General features: G+C 38.0%; 1 protein-coding gene and 2 long non-coding RNA genes across 5 annotated transcripts; 1 reads left to right on the plus strand and 2 right to left on the minus strand.

The window, feature by feature from the left end:
- Positions 1-4118: 4118 nt before the first annotated feature.
- LOC146449959 (uncharacterized) lies at positions 4119-9454 on the plus strand. The gene is made up of 3 exons (XR_014860449.1): positions 4119-4484; positions 4705-4897; positions 8407-9454. It is a non-coding gene; the product is annotated as an uncharacterized LOC146449959 (long non-coding RNA).
- Positions 9455-12029: 2575 nt separating this feature from the next.
- LOC146449960 (uncharacterized) lies at positions 12030-12928 on the minus strand. Its single transcript, XR_014860451.1, has 2 exons — positions 12507-12928; positions 12030-12170 (listed from the first exon to the last, which is right to left on the minus strand). It is a non-coding gene; the product is annotated as an uncharacterized LOC146449960 (long non-coding RNA).
- Positions 12929-15461: 2533 nt separating this feature from the next.
- Positions 15462-20195, minus strand: LOC146449961 (uncharacterized). 3 transcript variants are annotated; one of them, XM_085100942.1, is made up of 2 exons: positions 20034-20195; positions 15462-16194 (listed from the first exon to the last, which is right to left on the minus strand). In XM_085100942.1, the coding sequence occupies exons 1-2, from the start codon at positions 20092-20094 to the stop codon at positions 15815-15817; spliced, it is 441 nt and encodes a 146-aa protein (XP_084957068.1). In that variant the 5' UTR covers positions 20095-20195; the 3' UTR covers positions 15462-15814. The 3 variants fall into 3 exon arrangements, with proteins under 3 accessions (XP_084957068.1, XP_084957067.1, XP_084957066.1); XM_085100941.1 differs by lacking the exon at positions 20034-20195 and adding an exon at positions 16704-16869; XM_085100940.1 differs by lacking the exon at positions 15462-16194 and adding an exon at positions 17734-19443 and having other exon boundaries at positions 20034-20193.
- Positions 20196-21223: the final 1028 nt, after the last annotated feature.

A 21223-nucleotide genomic window follows, 5' to 3' on the forward strand; every position in this document is an offset into this window, starting at 1 on the left:
TAATAAACAGCACCACAGGAAAGTACTCCTTAGCAGCTTTCATTTGAAATGTCACCCTTTAGGATTTTAGGGACAGACTCAAAAGTTAGATCCAGCCAGTGTATAGCACCAATGGAAAGTATTTCTTAGCAGCTTTAATTTCAATGGTCAAAGTCTCAAAAGTTAGAACCATCCAGTGTATAGTATAATAAACAGCACCTCAGGAAAGTACCGCGCAGTAGCTTTCACTTGAATGATCACACTTGAGAATTTCATCCACAGACTTTAAAGTGAGAACCACCCAGTGTATAGCATAATAAATAGCACCACAGGAAAGTACTGGTTAGCAGCTTTCATTTGAATGGTCCCAGTTTAGGATTTCATCCACAGACTTAAAACTTAGAACCACCTAGTGTATAGCATAATAAACAACACCACAGGAAAGTACTGCTAAGCATCTTTCATTTGAATGGTCCCAGTTTGGGATTTAATCCACATCCTCAGGAGAGACAGGGGTAAGAGAAGAGATACAAGTTGAAAACAAAAACGTGTCAACGTGCAGAAATTTATAGACCCCTGTTCAGGAGCATCAACACATGTTTATTTTGAAGCTTCTCGTAACAAGTAACCAAGATCTAAAGTTCTAGAGATATGAAAAGTTATATACCAAGTAACGCTTCCTGTTAATAAAATTACTGAAACTTAAACATTAGGACATGAATACGGCGCTTGCACTCAGTATATAAAAGTGATAATCCACAGAAATAGTTCCGTGTTCATTGCTGGAGTAGAAATTTTACGGTATGAACAATGCTTATGCTTTCTCTTACTGTTTATATGTAGAGACGATTAGTTACACTTCAAATGCTGAGCTATAACGTTCAGAAGCAGTAATTAATATTAACAGTTTATACGTCAATTTCGTCAATATCCTTCTTGACTGTTTCTCCCAGCTTCTCAATAACGTTACCACGGACTTTGCCATATTTGTTATCGTCTAAGGTAAAACTCTGAACTGCCTTGAAAAGGCCTATGTCCTGCTTGGAATACGTCATGAAGAAGAAGTCGTCGGACACATGACTAGCCTGGAAAAGTGAACCAAGGAAGGCCATAGTGATCTGGTTATTTTCGTCAGCTACACACGGCATAATTTGGAAGCTTCCATGCTTCTCGGAGGCGCTACTGGAACCAAACAGAGTGATCGCGTCTGCAGACTTTTCCAGGTTATCGATAGTTGCCTTCAGGACTTCCATTAAATCTGTTTCTTGTCCAATCAGGGCAGCCAGAAGCTCGACCGTTATTTGGGAAATCTTGAGATCGGACTGAGAAGACTGGTATTTCTCGAACTTGAAGTCTTGTGGGACCCATCAACCGTTTCTCAAAACGTCAGTATAAACGTTGTACCACTTTTCAGTGTCAATGAAGCGGTCGTATTTCTTGTTTGCTGCCAGTTGCGCTAGCAGAGTGGAATACAGGACGTCTTGTTTGTTGCCTCTTCAAGTTGGACGTAAAGGAAACCAGGCTACCATCATTTACAAACCCCTGTGCCTTATAATCTTTAGACGAAAAAGCAACGCCAACTGACCTGCTACTAATAGAACGTTTCTCAATTTCCAACTCAGCAACAAATTTCACTGGATCCATGGTGATAGATTATTGTCGTACTGACAAACGGGAAAAGTTAAAGCGGTCTAATTACTGACGAGAAACGAGAATTGTCAAATATGGTCTTACGCTGACGCTATTGGTCAGATCATACAATCTAAAGTGGCTCAGTTCTCATCTGATCAATGAATTTATTATTATTGTTATTATTATTATTATTATTATTATTATTATTATTATTATTATTATTATTATTATTATTATTATTATTATTATTATTATTATTATTTGTCATTAGTGCTTCGGTACAGTTCAGTTCGGTTGATATCCCGCCAGTCAGGCATGACAAGATATTTTTACTACTATTCCACTTCTATTTTTATTTCCACTACCTGTACGTGTTAATATCAACAAATAAAATTAAGTCACACAATTGCAACTTGTCAAAGCCCGCCGAAAGAACGAACTTCCTCTTTACGTTCCGCTGCACTTTTTTGGTCCGTTTCAAGCACATTGAGCCTTTGCGTTCAAAAACAAAAAAAACCAAAAAAAACGGAAACACAAAGTGCCATGGTGCTGTCGATTCTACTAAACTGCACAAATCGTACGCAAGTTCAAAGAAACTCCACTAACTTGTCTTTACTTGATACACCGATACGGTTTAAACGGTAGAATTACAAGAGTTTAAGGCGAAGAAATGATTCTGCAAGAACGGATCGTTTTGTTAAAGGGAAGACAAATTCTGCCATTAGTTAACATGACTCGAACTGCTGAGTTTCTAAGAGTGTTTTGGAGGGCTTCATGTTAGATTGTAAATTGGTGCTAAATATATTTTTTAATTGAGAAAATTTTTCGTATTCCTTATAGCTTTTACGGATGTTGTGAGAAAACAAATGGAGCTCAGTTCAATCAATGCCCCAAAAATGACTCGCCCAACAACTTGATCTCAGTTTCTTAGAAAACATGGAACATCTCGCGAAGTGACGTAAGTGTCATCGATTCCGCGAAATTACATTAATTATATCTTATTGTTTTCTTTTGTCGGAATTGCGAGCTGGTCTTCAAGACTAGTGTTATTTCGATTCTCCCATCACTGCTAACAGAGGCTTCTTAACTTCACGAAAGACAGGCTCTGCAGAGATTGTTAAGTCTTCACTGTGCTCTGCAGGGATAAGTGTCAAGTCCTTGGTGAGCATTGGGAAAGCTGTTGCTTGGATACAGTGTCAAGTTTTTATTCTTGCAAAGTAAAAGTACAATATCATCTCCTGGAATAAATCCCCAAGTCCTCCAGTCTCAAAAACAAAATAGGCTTGTCTTCAGTTTCTTATAAAAGAGGGAAATAGATGATTCACAAAAGTGACGGAAGTGTCGATTCCGCGAAATCACCTTGACTGTAGCTTAGCTCGAACAAACACTGTCTTTCGATACTTTGTAGCAAGGATTACCCCGACCACCTTGAGATCTAAACTGTTCTAGTGTCACTTTCATTAATTGCAATTTTTAAACCTTATAGCTCGAAAGTTAATAGGAACTTTTGCCTAGCCACTTGGCGGATACAGTTAGTACTTTATTGGTTGAAAATTACTCTAATTAAGTCTCGAAAGTGCCTAAATGTCGTATACTTCTAACGCTGCAGGCGGTGGTAGACTAAGTTCCTTAGTCGTCAATAGGCAATTTCACATCAAGGTACTCTGAATTGTGGACTGAGTCCTGTTCCCTAGACATACGTAGTGGGTTTTAGTTGCTAAGACTGCTTTATTGGAGATCAATGGTCTCCAGACAACAACTAAGAACGTGCTTCACTTCAAATACTGTGGCAAACACTTGTCTGTGCAGCCAGGCATATATTACTTTGATTACATAAATAGGCCACAAAGAAAACATGATATTGAATGTGTGTTAATAACAAAGTCGCACAACTTGACAAAGACAGGAAAAGAGAATAAACATCCGCTTAAAGAAAATTTCTGTGGTAGCGGAGCTCCGCACGCCGGAGGCGTGCGTGCGGAGCCCCATAGCTAAGAGAATTTGGTAACCCGTGAATGCGAGAAATTTTGGTTTGGTTATGACGTCACTTTTGTCCATCCGTACGCCCGTACGCAGCCACCGGAAAACTTAGATGTGTGAAGCCGTGCTGCGAACCGCGTTTGTTTGGCGGGAAGTTGCATCGCCAACTGCTTTAATTAAGAAAACAAAAAGATCTTTTGAAGAGAACAAAATACAAAGTCAATTTATGTGACCGACAGCGTGAGAAACAGCAAGACGTCTAACGGCGGGAGAAACAAATCGACTGGCAGAATCTTGAAGTGAAACCATTTTACTCCGATCCTGCGTGACGAAACTTGGATTTTTGCTCTTTACGTGAAACGTTTCGCTCACTTGACGTTGTAAAACAAACGAATAAAGTTAGCTATGGAATAAATAGGACTTGTTATTGTCCGGAGAGGCGAGTATATTCAAGTAATTTTGTTGACAAAACTTTGCTGGTTTGCTCTCTTGCAAGATCTTGATTTCTTGCCCCTGATTTCTTGCAGTGTTAACACGCCGTTTAATTTAAGCTGAAGCTGCTAAATACCGTTAACTTCAGAGGAGTCTTTTGAGATCATTTTTTTCGGTCCATGTTGATTATTTCCCTGGGAGTTTTATTTTCTAATGGGGTGATTTTCCGCCTTTCCTTGCTTTAGAATTTGGGGTGATTTTCCGCCATTCCCAATTTCGCCGTTCCGCCGTTCCACCCATCCCCCATTTAGTGTCACCGGCAGCCGAACATTTTTACTCCGATCTGGCGCGCCGAAACGTTGGATTTTTCCTCTTGAAGTGGAGCGTTTCGGTCACTTAACGTTGTAAAACAAACGAAAAAATCAGCAATGGAATAGAAGCACTGGTTATTCTCAGAAGAGGTGAGTATATTCGTGTGATTTTGTCGACAAAACTTTGCTGGTTTGCTGTTTTGCAAGATATTGATTTCTTGCAGTGTTGACACGCAGTTTATAAGCTTATAAACTATAGAATAAGTCACTGCTAACTCCAGAGTAGTCTTTTGAGGTAATTTTATTGGTCCATGTTCATTATTTCCCTTGGAGTTATACTGTAATCTCGTCCAATTTTGTCTTCCATCAGTGGGAAAAAGAGCAAGGCGACTAGCGCGCCACATCATGAAGAGCGGCCGAAGAGAAATCATTTTTATACTCTGTTCCGACACGACGAAACGTTGGATTTTTCCTCTTGAAGTGAAACGTTTCGCTCACTTAACGTTTTAAAACGAACGAAAAAATCAGCAATGGAACAAAAGGACTGTTTATTCTCCAAAGAGGCGAGTATATTTATATCTATTTATGTAACAGTATATTTTTGCTGACAAAACTTTGCCGTTTTGCAAGATATTGTTTTTCTTGCAGTGTTGACCATGCAACTCATTTAACTTATAGCTACTGCTAACTTTACAGCAGTCTTTTGAGCTCGTTTTTTCGGTCCATGTTTGTTATTTTCCTTGGCGTTTTATTTTCTAATCTCATCCCATTTTGCTTTATTTAAGAAATTTTATTCTCAGGTAAAATAGTCAGTCAAACAAACGTCTCGCTACACAGTGTCGTTGACAATAAACTTACAGTTTATATAAACTGACAAGTTTTTCTGGCATAAGCTTATATATTTCTAATTTTAGCATTTATTTGTGACAATCTTTACAGAAAACAAACACAAATACTTAAAATAATAGGGTATAACGGCAAAGATTTAGACGTGGGAGTATTTTTGACTGAGCTGAAGTTGTCTTTTTAAACAATGTTAAAAGCGAGTGTAAAACTAGTGTGATTTCATTTTCATCAAAACATGATTTCATTTTCATCAAAAACATGTCCCTTTGCTTCTTGTAGGTGACTGGTAATTAGCCCATTCTTTTCATTTTTCAACTTTTTCTCAGTGTGTGGAAGGGAGTGTCTTTTCAAGTAACTCAACTGAAGGGTCAAGTTCAAAAACACAGAGATTTTAAAACTCCAGATAGAAGTAAGGTCTTAAGTAACTCTTGCCAATAATATATTGGGTCTCGGTTTCGTCGCTTCTCGACGGTTGCTTGATTTTGCAAATCTAATTGGAGATTGAAATGGAGATGTTTTAAATTGTCTAGGTATATTTTAACTAGCTCCTCAGAAACCACAAAGGTAGTCACTGTTGAAGAAAAGTCTGTAATTTTTTTCACTGTGTTCAGCTTTCCTTCATTGAAGGATTTTTTTTTGCGCTCTAGGCATTAAGTCATCAACTGGTTGTGCTGTTCCACCTAAAGAAGTAGCCGGAGATTCAAAAACACTTTAATTTGTACGCGTACCTTAATTTTTCTTTATCCGAGAAAGGGCGTGGAATTCTGTCCATTGTGGAGCCAGCCAACCATTTTTACATGAAGCGCATTGCTGCTCTTTCTTAACCTTGCAGGTGTCTTTGTGAAATTCCAGGTATAACTCTCCAACATCATAGTGATAGTCACAAATTTTAGAAAAATAATTATAGCCGGGGACATGTTTTTCTAAACTTTTGGATGCTTTCATGTAATCATGATGAGCCGGGTCCTGTTAACAAAAGAAGAAAAAAATATTTATTATGGCTGCTCCTCCCCCTCTGTTACAAATTCCCTTTAAAATGTAATCTGACAGAACAGGTGCATCGTCAGTGCGCAACGCTTTGTCATGAGCAACCGGCATTGTTGTTGTGACTCCACCATATAAATTTCTTGTTTCCAACTCGTTGTAAAACCTAGCATTGTGCTTGAACAAATTAAGGGGTATAGAATGGTCCTTGAAAAATAATGGGTCTCGGCAAATTTTCGGCGGGTCTCGAAATCTCGGTGTCTCAAACTGGAGTCTCGGAATCTCGAGCTCGTAAAAAATAAAACCGGTCTCGGAATTCGAATCCTGCATTTTGAAATTTGAATCTCGGCAAACCAAGCGAAAATTAAGTCTGAATTAACCGTCCTAAATTGATCTTGAAAACGGCTCAACATCGCAATCGCTTCTGCAGCTTCTGTGAAACATGTAAGCTTGGATAAATTCTGCTCGCAAATTGCCGTACTATGCTTTTCGGCAGTGTTAGTAAAAAACACGTTTTGCATCACGACGTCTCGGGCTCGGATTTAGAAAAAGTAGTTAAGTCTCGGTCTCAGATTTTAAATGAAGGTCTCGGCGTCTCGGCAGGTCTCGGATTTTACCATTCTATACCCCTAAATTATAATTCAAAGCATTGCTGATCTTTGTTTCAATATGTGCTTGAGGGAGTGTGGTTTTTATCCTCCTCAGCCGACACTAGATTGCATTAATTTGTTGTCTTAATCCCATATATATGGGATTAGCATGGACACCAGGTGATCGGCATGATATATTTGTAATGTAGTGATCATGGGTACATCTGTCATATAAATTCCACATATGACATAACTATAGTTATCATTCATATTATATCCAAGGCATATAACTGTTATATACATTGTATCTCAAAATGAAAGATAATGTGGTTATTACATGGGGAATCAGTAAACCATGTTATTCCCACATTATTGATGTCTTTAATTTTGTGTCCATATAAACACCATACTTGGAGTAAGTTGAAAGTACGTGCTTGCAGTTATAAAACCCATATTTTGATTTAATATACCCAGTGAATTTCCATATATGGGCCATATATGGCTCTCATTTTTCCCATATTATTACCATATCATTGGTTTGGTAAGGGCCTCTGGACATGCATTGCTCTCCATTCTTTATGTTTGTGATTTTCATAGTCAGCTAGTCACATGCAGTTATCTTCTAAATTCCTTTGTCTGTTTTTTCATGGAATCTTAGAACATATAAATTCCCATTTTATAGAATTGCCATAGATAATGGCATCTCCAACTGTAGAATAAGTCCTTTCAGCTTCCCCCTGGCCCCTGTCTTTGTGTGCTCGATGAATCCTGATGAGGTAATTAGAGTTCCAAATTCTGGACAATTTGGCATCTCTGAACCTGACTTGACAACAGCATTATCTCAAAAAATTAGTAATTACTACATCATAAATACTGTCCATGCATGCAGTATTTATGATAAAGACCACATTAAAAAATGTTCGTTATTGGATTTCATCTCCAAAAGAATTGAATTTTAAAAAGAATCTATTGATGTCTTGTTACAATCAAATTTGTATGATGTGAAATTTTTTTTCCAAAAAAGGAGGTTATATGGGGCTAGATCGATGTAAGTATTTGCATGAAGGAATATTAGAATGATTCCTTGGCAAATTATAAGCAAACAGCTATTTATATTATGTGGTTTACAACATAACACCACTGGCCTGCATTCTCTAGAGTCATGCAGTGAATATCTGAGCCTTATCCTTTTAATTTTTAGTAAAGGATTTTTGAAAGTGAAATTTATTAGTTAATTATAAGTTCGCAAATGTAATAAAATTTTAATACTCCAGAAATCCTTGTATCAGCCATTTTAGAGGAGGTTTTAAAGTTAAAAAGGGCGATAGAGGGAGTGGGCAAGGTATTTTACAATGGCTTACAGGATATCTCATGAGGGGGTGCCAGAAAAAAAATATTTAGAACATCATCAGGTGGGGGAGGGGGAGGGGGAGGGGGGTCTTTCAAAACATGAAAGGGAAAAAATAAAAATCATCATAGGCCCTCATCTGCATAAATTATGTACCCTCCCTCTGGATTGTTTTAGAATCTGCCACTGCCTTGGCACAAAAGCCACACACAGCGGGTGTAGCCTTTTCTGGTAGAGTTTAAGACCTGTTGTTTAAATTGTAACAAAAAAGAGATTGATGTAAGCTTTTTATTTACCATCACAGATCCATACCTGTAGATGTGATGAAAACACTGTACGCCTCAAGAATCACTTTGTTAATGGACATTCTTGTTGAAGCAGTTCATAAACTTGTAAATTATGCATTCTTGTGTGAACGTTTCTGTGCACTTTCCCAATCGATAGATCCAGTTGTGTATTAAATTTCTTACCTTTTTGAAAATGTTTATGATGGCAGAAGCCAAATAGAATGGGCATCTCATTATTACTCAGAAGAAAATTCACTGAGTAAAGATTTGATTAGTTGGCCAGGTAGGGCTATTGCTCTAGTATGGTGATTACAACAGAGATTGGCTACAGGATGCCTGGGCCTAGCTGTGTTTATAAGCAACAGAGCGCTGTACTCAATCATTCTTATAGCTATTCGATTGAGAGGAGAGGAGGTGGCTGATATTCAGGCCATGTTTAATGCAACCAAACCCTGGCTTCAGTTGATAACTGTGATTAAAGATAAAACATCAAACTTCCTATCAGCAATCTCTTTTAATTAAAAGAAAACTTTAAAACTTGGTAGTGAGTAATGAATTATGAAATATGTACAGGTATTAATTTTTACAGTGCAATCTCAGTTATTTGAAACTCCCAATTCTTTGAACAAATTAATAGTTGTTTTAAATTCTTTTGGATTGCTTCAGTCAGATTTTTACCTCCTATTTTTGGAACAAAATTATGTTTCCCTTTGAGGTTAAAAACAATTATTGGTATTCCACTGTAGTGATTTACATATCATTATAACAAATGTTATACGTATCCCAAGTCAATTGTTTTCTTTTACTTACTTTTGATCACCCTATAATAACTGTTTATTTTTCATGGGTTTTGTAACATCATTAACCAGTGCTACAGTTTTCTACACCTTATAAAATAGTCTGGTTTACCTTTTTCAGAAACAATTCAGGAAAAACACTAATATTATTTTCCTTTTCCATTCTGTCCACTGGGTTTATGCAAACTCTTCTTTATTTGTATAAGAACAGTTTAAACCACTGATTTTTTTGAAGAATGAAGTAATAAAATGCTTTCAATTTGCAATATTTCAAGCAAAGTATTAGTTGATCATCATTTTGTGAATTCAGAAGACGACTGTTATATGCACACTCAACTCTCTATACCTACATTCTCTTCTTCCTACCATTTTTTTTATCTCAGAAAAACCAGAGGATGAAAAGTAAAGTAAGGAATATTTTTACAGAATGCTTATTAAATGATACATGGTAGCTGGTATCTTGCTGTGTAAAAATGAATGGGACTTCTCAGATGAGGTGCTATCCATAAGCTGGATTGAGTGATGAGGCTGCAGCAGTTTAGTGTTTAATGACTTCTTCAATTGGGATTTTGCTTTGAAGGACAGCAAGGTCTGTACCTAAATTGAGAAACCAGAGAATAAAATCTGCGGTGTAAATTTTGTGGTGATGGAAACCGTTAAATTTTCTTCTCAGTATTACCTCAGTAAGGAAATGTGGTCCATGCAAGTTAAAGAAAAACTCTTCGATCTTGGCAGGATTCAAACCCACTACCCCAGGATTTTGATCACTGATTGACCAAATGTACTCACTAGGGCAATGCAAAATTTATTAAGTGGTTTCCTTCACACACAAAAATTTACACTCCAGAGATAATTCTCTGATTCCCCAGTTGCATCAGCACTGCACAGCACAAAATTTCATTATTCCTTAATTGTTGTGTTTTTTTTTTACTTTACTCCAAGTGAATTCTCATGTAGCAACGTGTAAAAAAAACTGCTGGGGATAACTGACCCCTTAACTGCATGATGGATTTTTTGGTAACGATTTTGACAGGGACAGTTGAGGATTTAATTACCCAAGTGTTATTGTGCAGTTCCAGAAAAACTCCCCACCCACCCCACAGAAGGTCATCAGAAATTCCTAGGGGGAGGGGGGTCTTAAAAGTCAAAATTTTAGAAGCAAAGGATGAAGCTAAACTGGAATTTCCTGGGGGGAGCAGGGGTGCAAAACAAAAGACCTTCCGTGGGGGGAGTATGGATATTTTCTGGAACTGCACATTTGATTTTATGTCAAGCAATTTACTAACTTTAAAATCCAGCTACAGATGGCTAGGGACTGCAAAAACATTTTTTTTTTTCTGTTGAATAAATTTATTGCATTCAACAATTACATCAAAAGAATGCACTCCTTACACAGATTGGAGTCAACCTTGATTGCCATGAATGAAAGGATCTTGGGACATGTATATGGCACCCCTTGCAGATTTTGCAGGGGCAGATGATATCATCACCAACTTGGCAAAGGAGAGAGAACCTAAGGATTGAGGTCAACAAATGCACTCTCTAATCCAGTTTTGATCATTTCAAGTTTTCATATACAGCTATTTCAATTAACGTTGTCGAATCAAAATAAAAAAGCTAAAAGACAAGACCGCAATGTTTTGTGGGATTTTTATTTTTTATGAATAATTTCATCAAAATCATCCCTGCATGTGCAGGTCATTGTACTGCTAATTACAACCTATTGTTTTCTCTAGGCATGACTGATTTTGATGAATTATTTATTCATAAAAATCCCACGTAAACTTTCGGTCTTGTCTTTTAGCTTTATGCTTTGAACCGACAACCTTAGTTGAAGTGACTGTATATAAAGTAGCAAAAGGCACAAGTGATTGTCATGTTGACTTTGCAATATCAAGAATAAGAGCCAGACAATTATGTACAAGTCAACGAAAACCCTGACCCCCCCACCCCCCACCCCAGAACAAGGTGGGGATTACAAGGGAATAGTAGGGGATTTGATACAAAATCATGCCCGAGATGGTGGGGCATTGGAAGCGTTTAGTAGATTTAGCTGCCCCGAGGGGGTGGGGATTTGTGAACAGACTGCAATGTCAAAGAATTTTTTAGATAAAACTAGTGAGCAGCACGTCTGCAAACTCTTACAGTTGTAAAACGACTTATTTTGTCCTACACGTTTCGTGTGACAAATGCACACTTCGTCAGGGAGTTTTACAATACAACATAAGTGACCTGTATATATACCTACATAAAAGACTAAAATAAATTTTACTTAAAACCGCACCTACACTAGCGGATTTACAATGTAGGAAACAGGTAAAAAGGTGTGCAAGGTGTTACATATTTTGTGCTTGACATAATTTTGGGGCCCACAGTTTTAGCTAAAACTCCAGGGGTGGGGTATTAGGTAATGCTTTGAGTTTATGAAGGATCCCAAGGGGTGGGGATATTATTCAAGATTTGAGCAAGGTTTTTTCCAGATCCCCACCTTGTCCCGGGGTGGGGGTGGGGGGGGGGGGGGGTTCGTTGACTCATGCATTACTGCTGTGGTTTCCCTAAACAAAACAGTATCACTTTGCACTCTCAAAACAAAAGGATTAATGTGATTGACAGGAAGTTATGAAAGGTTCATGTTTTTCCTATCCCTTCCAAAACAAATGGGAAAATTATACTGCATTCTTAGATAAGTTGAGAGCAAGAAAGACATCTTGACTCTCTTAAATCAATATCAAAGGCATGGAACTGAGCACCTAATTTGAGTTTCTACATACAAAAACAAAAAAAAAAAACTTCATGTGTACAAGAATATAGCTATCAACCTGGGAAAAACAAATTAACAAAAATGAGCTTTTTAATCTAATTTATTGAATTAATCAGCTACAAGTACAGTATTAGAAAATAGAAAAATGACCCAAAGCTAACTTGACTTGAAATATTTCTCCTGTATTCAAACATCTCCAATGTGCATCTCCCTCAAATAGAACCTGAACATCAAAAAAAATAATAAAAAAATCACTCAATTTGAGTAGAAAACGATGAAATCTAAAATATTTTGTAAATCCCCATTAATGACTCGATTTTCAATTGGCCCGCAGTTTGAAACGATCTCTTAGTATTGTACATATTATGTTACCGACCACATCAATTCATATAACACTGGCCTACTATTGTTCGTATCAGCTTGCCATTTTAACATTAAGCTTATCTTGATTAAAGATCAAAGATTTTTTTAGAAAATTGCTCTTCCTTCAGAAAAAAAAACCACACATCCAACAGTACAAAGATGTGCATCCATACATAAAGATTTGAAGTTATCTTACCTCCTTGATTGACAGAGCCGTCGGACCTTTCGCCTTCCACCGACACAGCAAAACCCCATCTACTTTTGACATTTATCAAACTAAAAATTTTCCTTCAGCCCAACAAATTTGCTGTAGAACGGAACATTTTTCACACAGTCACGCAGGAAAAATAACATGAAGCGTAGGAAAACTTCGATCGCTTCCAAACTAGAAAACTTCTTCTTCTTCTTCTTCAACTTAGCAAAGAGCCAAAGACAACTAAATTCGTCCCTTCCGCCGCCATGTTTGACGCGCTGGGGCTCTGGGGACGAGACTGGGGCACAAGCGCAAAGATCACCTCCTCCTTAACGCGGTGAAAGGAAAATTAAGGAAAAAAATGCCTTCTGTTACAACAAATCAGCATTAAATAATTTTGCCTTCTGTATGACATTATTATTGTTATTGTCGATGGGAAGTTTGCTTCATATGCACTAAAAATATATATAACTGCTGAAAGAATGAGAAACTAGATAAGGTTACTACGCTCATACGAAAAGCAGATTTCTATAAATGCTATGAAAAAAATTGGAGCTCCGCTTTTAGGCTTGGCTAAATATATATTACAAAGCAAAAGTATATAATAGTAAGGAAACTCGAAAGGTCAATTCAAAGCTTTTTAATATTCTAAAATCAGGCGAACCTCTAAAAGAAGAGATAGGTGAGGAGAACAATTCCCTCAGTAGAATACCACAAGTATTTTAGGACTCTTCTTTTTCAGATTGTTTTTGTGTAGATGATCGTACCATAGCCCCTGCCCAAATTGCGTTATCTTGGCGCTATGAAGCGCGCACTCACATTGATTTCCCTTCCCTCACCCACTAATCGGGTGCGACCAATTTCTATCTCACGCACCCCCCCCCCCCCCCCCTTATGTCTTGTAGCGGTTTTTTTTTTTTTTTTTTTTGCGCTACTGATGTCAGTACAACGTAGTACATCGTTTCATAGTGATCATGAACATTTTTTTAATTTTAATTTCACGTTATTTCAACCAGACAAGCAAATTAACAGCGTCAAAAAATACATGGAGAAAGGGAAGTCCGTGCTCGCATCCGTTTGTTAAAGCCACGATTGCACAGGTTAACATTATTTTGTGCTTTGCTCGTTGTACGGAAGTTCAGAAGTGCTTTTTTAACGGAGTTTTCGGATGTTGTTTCAAATGCTGCGAAAATAGTTGCCTCGTCGTTAACTATGCAAAAGATAGGAAGGTAACGAATTTCGATTTTAAAGAGCAGCAACAGTAAAAAACAATGTCCTAATGTGGTTATAGATTCCTTATTTGACAATCCTGAATTGGGTAAATGATCGTTTATTGATTCCTTTGTTTATTCAATTCCAACGTTATTGTATGCGTCCTGTGATCAAGCAATAAATTTATCAGTAGTTCCAAATAACCTGTGTCTTGAACAACATTACATTGAATAAGATAGCAGCTGTACACTAAATTTAGATGAACTATTTAGCCTATAGCGAACAAAGTAAAAAAAAAAAAGGTAAATCCCATTTTGCATCTTGAAATCATATGAATGGCATGTGTGTCCGACTACGCTTTTGAAAACCAAAATAACAAGCTCAAGAAAACAGCACGAGAAGCAAGTTGTGATTTTTTATTAGTATTATTATTACTATTTTTTATTTTGTTGGACGGGGCTCGAAGAGCTTTCTCTGAATTGGTCTCGTCACTTTTCCTTAATATTTTCATTGATTAAGCAGGCCAAGGCAGCTAATTCGATAAACATACTTATATGTCGTTAAAAAATATTAATTGTGGAGCTCCGCTTTTAGGCTAGCCTAAATATATATATTACTATTTTATCCACAGACTCAAAAGATAGAACCACCTTGCACAGCATAATAAACATCACCACAGGAAAGTACTGCTCAGTAGCTTTCATTTGAATGGTCACACTATAGAATTTCACACACAGACTCACAAGTTAGACCCACCCAGTGTATAGCAACAATGGAAAGTATTCCTAAGGAGCTTTCATTTGAATGGTCCCAGTTTAGGTTTTCTTCCACAGACTCAAAAGTTGTAACAACCAACACCAGCATATAAAATAGCACCAAAGGAAAGTACTGATCAGTAGCTTTCATTTGAATGGTCCCAGTTTAAGATTTCATCCAGAGACTCAAAAGTGAGAATCACCTTGCACAGCATAACAACCCCCACCACGGGAAAGTACTGTTCAGTAGCTATTATTTGAAGGTTCCCAGTTTAGGATTCAATCCACAGAGTCAATCGTTAGAACCACACAGGGTATAGCATAATAAACAGCACCACAAGAAAGTACTGCTTAGCAGCTTTCCTGTGAATGGTCCCACTTCAGGATTTCATCCAGAGACTCAAAAGATAGAATCACCCTACACAGCATAATAAACAGCACCACAGGAAAGTACTGCTCAGTAGCTTTCATTTGAATGTTCACACTTTAGGATTGCATCCACACACTCAAACGTTAGACCCACCCAGTGTATAGCACCAATGGAAAGTATTGCTTAGCAGCTCTCATTTGAATTGTCCCAGTCTAAAAAGTTAGAACCATCCAGTGTATCGAATGATAAACCGCACCACAGGAAAGTACTGCTTAGAAGCTTTCATTAGAATGGTCCCAGTTTAGGATTTCATTTAGACTCAAAACTCATAACCACCCAGTGTATAGCATGATAAACAGCAACAGAGGAAAGTTCTGTTTAGCAGCTTAATTTCATTTGAATGCTCCCAGTTTAGGATTTCATCCAGAGACTCAAAAGTTAGAGTCACCCAGTGTGATAGCATAACAAACAGCACCACAGGAAAGAATTGCTGAGCATCTTTCGTTTGAATTGCCCAGTTTAGAACTTAATCCACAGCCTCAGGAGAGAAAGAGATAAGAGAAGAGATACAAGTTGAAAATGAAAACGTGTCAACGTACAGAAATTTATAGACCCCCGGCTTTTCAGGAGCATCAACACATGTTTATTTTGAAGCTTCTCCTGCAAAAGGAGCTATTTATAGTATAGATAAACAAGTAAGATCATACGGCTTTCACTTCTTGGAGAGAAAGCCACCGAATTGAAAACATGCATATGATAGCTTTCCTACAAATCAGTGTCGTTTTGTAATATTATAGCAGCTTTTAATTTAATAACTAACAATTCAAAAATTCTTTATTTATTGGCTTCCTGTTTACAAGTAACCAAGAGGTTAAGTTCCAGAGATATGAATAGTTTCTATATGCCAAGTAAACGCTTCCTCTTAAGAAAATTACCGAAACTAAAACATTAGTACATGTATACGGCGATTGCACTCAGTATATGTAGGTCATAATCCACATTAATAGTCCCGTGCTCACTGCTGTCATCTTGCTGCTTATCCTATGGGATGATCCAGAGGGAACGATTCCAGAATTGCAGTTGTTCCCTGTACAACAAGTATTTTCAAAATCGAAAGACCAGCTAACTGGCGAAGAAGGGCAGGATGGTCTATCGCTCCTTGTGATGTCACAGGTCTGTCCTTGGGCGCCACATCTTTTGTAGAAGGCAGTTTTCCTTTCTTGACCAGCGCTGCATGTCATTTTGCCTGTGACACAATTCGGTGATCCGGATGGGCATGTGGTTTTAGTCAGCTTAGAATTGCAATCTTCCCAGGACACTTCGCTTGTACAACGGCCACAACTAAGAGAAACGGCTGAAACAAACACATTAAACCAAACTTAAAGAAGAATCGTAAATACTATCGAGAAAACTAGCTCTTTTTTCGATCTCTTTGCAAAAGAAATTACCTTAAAGAGAGACTGTTTTGTCCACGAAATGCCAGTACAAAACTCTAATCAGCGAAGCAGTTAGAATAGAATAACTGAGGCAGGCGTATTTTGCAGAATGCAGTATTTAACGCTCTCTACAACATTTAGCACTTGAATACTATTTAGGGTTCAACAGTGATTATAAAGACGGTTAGCTAATGGTTGTTGTTATGGCAGAACTTTTACATTATTGGACTTGCTTTGATTCGGCGTTCAGCGTTCGCCGTACTGCAACATACCCGTGCAAGAATAAATGTACTATCCTACGACATGAACGAGAGTAATTAAACACACGACGAAACAATAATTTAGTTTACATACTGACACGCTTCAGTCTTCTGAAATGGCGCACACGGATGTACTGTTGAGTTCGTGATAAATAAGGTTGACTTACTTTCTCGAGGAAATGTGAAAACCAGGATGATAAAGGACACATGAAAGTAACTAGTCGCCATCGCTTTGAATTCCACAACGCTTCAGATCAGTGCTTCAAAGCCGAAGCTGACGAATGTCTTCGAGACAGATAAAATGTCGGATTGTGACTCTTTGGAGCACCAAAGTCCACTGGGAAGTCACTTTACATTTGAGGGGGGAGGGGATCGTAAGATAACCAAAGATAGTAAATGGAGCTGGAGGGGAATGATAACTAGCACACAAAGATTATATACGTGGATAAATTCTTGCAAAGTCAAAGCCACTACAAATTCTCTTTTTAAAAGAAATTTCGAAGTCCACCTGTCTCCAAACTCAAAATGGGCTCGTCTCATTTTCTTAGAAAAGGCGGACCTAGTAAAGTGCCGTTGAATCCGAGAAATTACGTTGGTTAAACTCACTTAAACAAACAGTCTTTCGAAAGTCTGTAGAAACACTGTAGACTTATAGCAGTGACCATCTTTTACAGAAAGATTAAACAATTTTCGCTTTAAAGAAGTCGAGGAATAGGTTATGGCGTGGTGAACTTGATTGCATTGAAAACCTAGCCCGAAATGTAAATTCTTCTAGTTTCGCTTTTATTAATTTTTTTTTGTTTTCGTTAAAGCTTGATATTTAACATCACCGTTTGCCTAGCCACTTGGAGGATTCTGTTAGTTCTGCATGGGTTGAACATTACTCTAGTTAGCCTCCCACTGGTTAATGTCGTCTATTTCCGACGGTGTAGGTGACTATATCCCGAGTCTACCCGCGGCCATTTCACGCAAAGGTACTCTGAATGCAGACTGAGTCCTGTCCCCGGCTGTATAGGCCTAAGTAGTGGGTTTTACTAGTTAATACTGCTTTATTGGAGATCAATGGTCTCCAGACAGCACTAAGAACGTACGTGCTTCACTCCAAATATTCTGGGAAACACTTGTGTGTTCAGCCAGGCGTACATTACTTTAATTAAAAAAATTGACCACAAATAAAACATGATATTGAATGTGTTTTTATAACAAAGTCGCACAGCTTGGCAAAGACAGGAAAAAGAATAAACATCCGCTTAAAGATCTATTGCAACAAACTGCCCTTAAAAAAATCTAGCAAACTACCAAGGTACACGAATACGGCAACATTATGTCAAGAAACTTAACTTGTCTTTCCGTCATATCGAAGGAAACGTCAGTTTGTGTAGAGCCCTATTTACAAGCGCAAAAATATCGGCATAGCACCTCCAGAAGGTAGTGTTGGAACCCCTCCAATTAGGGATACCGGTGCCGGACATTTTGGCGGAAAGTGCGGTGTCGGTTCTTTTTTCCGGGTGTAAATGGCATTTAAGTCATGTTAGAATCTTCAACACTTATTTGTGCTCTCCTTGGTAGCGAAAATGATTAAAGCGACAGCAACACGCGTTTACCGAATTCAGATAAGACAGAATTTTTAGGTAAGTTTCTTTATTGTGGCAATGACTTGATTTTCAACGAAGATTTCGTCATAACAGTAAGGTATAATGTCCACCGCGCTATCAGTAGACAAAGTGCATGCCACCAAAGTTCATTCATAACTAGTGCAAATATCTATGCACTGACGGAGCATCAAACCGAACTAATTTGAAACTTAATTTTACATCTTTAACTTTAAAAAAAACAAGATGCCCCTCTAATGGCATTACACGGAATGCTTAATGTAGCCCCAATTACTCCCCCTTGTATGTTTCGCAGATATTTAAAAAATATCCTCCCTTGGCCATTGAAATAATTGTCCTCCTTAGGACAGGAAAGTCCTCCTTAGCAGCTTTCATTTGAATGGTCCCAGTTTAGGACTTCATGCACAGACTAAAAACTTAGAACCACCAGGTGAATAGCATAATAAACAGCACCACAGGAATGTACTACAGTACTGCTTAGCAGCTTTCATTTGAATGGTCCTCGTTTAGGATTTGATCTACAAACTCAAAACTTAGAACCACCCAGTGTGGTTAAGATAGAAGTTGAAAATGAAAACGTGTCAACGTACAGAAATTTATAGACCCCTTTCAGGAGCATCACACCATGTTTATTCTGAAGCTTCTCGTGGAAAAGGAGCTATTCATAGATAAACACTGACTAAGATTATACGGCTTTCACTTCTTGGAGAGAAAGCCACCGAATTGAAAACATGCATATGATAGCTTTCCTCAAAAAGTCAACGTGAATACCATTCATATCTTAGCTTCCTGTTTACAAGTGACCAAGAGGTTAAGTTCCAGAGATATGAATAGTTTCTATATGCCAAGTAAACGCTTCCTGTTAAGAAAGTTACCGAAACTAAAATATTAGTACATGTATACGGCGCTTGCACTCAGTATATGTAGGTCATAATCCACATTAATAGTCCCGTGTTCACTGCTGTCATCTTGCTGCTTATCCTATGGGATGATCCAGAGGGAACGATTCCAGAATTGCAGTTGTTCCCAGTACAACAAGTATTTTCAAAATCGAAAGACCAGCTAACTGGCGAAGAAGGGCAGGATGGTCTATCGCTCCTTGTGATGTCACAGGTCTGTCCTTGGGCGCCACATCTTTTGTAGAAGACAGTTTTCCTTTCTTGACCAGCGCTGCATGTCATTTTGCCTGTGACACAATTCGGTGATCCGGATGGGCATGTGGTTTTAGTCAGCTTAGAACTGCAATCTTCCCAGGACAATTCGCTTGTGCAACGGCCACAACTTAGACAAAGAACTGAAACAAACACATTAAACCAAACTTAAAGAAGAATCGTAAATACTATCGAGAAAACTAGCTCTTTTCTCGATCCCATTGAAAAAGAAATTACCTTAAAGAGAGAGTAGCTATAAAGCATTGTTATTTAAATATTGAAATCTCTTAACATACCACTGTAAAGTTATATAAATTTGACAATTGGTATCTGTTTTGTCCACAAAATGCTAGTACAAAACTTTTATCAGCGAAGCAGTTAGAATAGAATAACTGAGGCAGGCGTATTTTGCAGAATGCAGTATTTAACGCTCTCTACAACATTTAGCACTTGAATACTATTTAGGGTTCAACAGTGATTATAAAGACGGTTAGCTTATGGTTGTTGTTATGGCAGAATTTTTACGTTATAGGACTTGCTTTGATTCGGCGTTCAGCGTTCGCCGTACTGCAACATACCCGTGTAAGAATAAATGTACTATCTTACGACAAGAATGAGAGTAATTCAACGCACGACGAAGGAAGAATGTACTTTACATACTGACACGCTTCTGTCTTCTGAAATGGCGCCGATGTATTTACTGTTGAGTTCGTCATAAATAAGGTTGACTTACTTTCTAGAGGAAATGTGAAAACCAGGATGATAAAGGACACATGAAAGTAACTGATCGCCATCGCTTTGAATTCCACAACGCTTCAGATCAGTGCTTCAAAGCCGCAGCTGAGGAATGTCGTCGAGACTAATAAAATATCGGAGTGTGACTTTTTGGAGCGCCAAAGTCCACTGGGAAGCACCTTGCATTTGAGGGGGGAGGGGATCGCAAGCAGTAACCAAAGATAACAAATTTACAAGAAAAGTTGTGCTAGAGAATGATTGTAAATAACGCACAAAGAACCAAAGAATGCATTATTAATTTAAATAAATTCTTGCAAAGTGAAAGCCGCTGCAAAGTCCCTCGCTAAAAGAAATTCCGAAGTCCACCTGTCTCAAAACCGAAAATGGGCTCGACTCATTTTCTTAGAAAAGGCGGACGTAGTAAGTCGGTGTCGTTGATTCCGAGAAATTACCTTGATTACATCGGACTTTAACAAACACTGTTCTTCGAAAGTTTGTAGAAACGTAACGCTTTAGCAGTAAGTATCTTTTACAGAAATATTAAACTATTTTCGCTTTTAAAATGTCGGGGAATAGGTTATAGAGTGGTGAAGGATTACAGCTCGAATGTAAATTCTTCTAGTTTCGCTTTTATTATGTTTTTGTTGTTGTTTTCTTTCAAGCTCGGAATTTAACATCATCGTTTGCCTAGCCACTTGGAGGATTCTGTTAGTTCTGCATGGGCTGAAAATTATTGTAGTTAACGCTACTACTGGTTAATGTCGTCTATTTCCAACGTTGTAGGTGAGTAAATCCCGAGTCTACCGGCGGCCATTTGACATCAAGGTACTCTGAAGTGTGGACTGAGTCCTGCAGTCCCCGACTGTATAGACCTAAGTAGCGGGTTTTAGTTGTTAAACACTGCTTTATTGGAGATCGATGGTCTCCAGCTGAGACCGTACTTGTTTCACTGACTCCTCAATGATAGTTACTAGGGAACTCATAAGCAACGACGACCGGACGGCGACGGCAACAACAACCGGCGCCGTAAAACAGAGCAAAAACAATCGCTGTGTAGGTCAGTGCAGTTTAAATTTTTGTTCATTTCTTTGCCTTCCTCTGCAGAACACTTAAAGGTAAATGACTAAATTCAAGGTTTTTACCGTGTTTGTAGAAGTTGAACCAGTTGAAAATAATCGCGAAGTAGAA

Source organism: Pavona decussata, unplaced genomic scaffold, assembly GCF_977016875.1.
Source record: "Pavona decussata unplaced genomic scaffold, jaPavDecu1.1 SCAFFOLD_534, whole genome shotgun sequence".
NCBI lineage: Eukaryota > Metazoa > Cnidaria > Anthozoa > Scleractinia > Agariciidae > Pavona > Pavona decussata.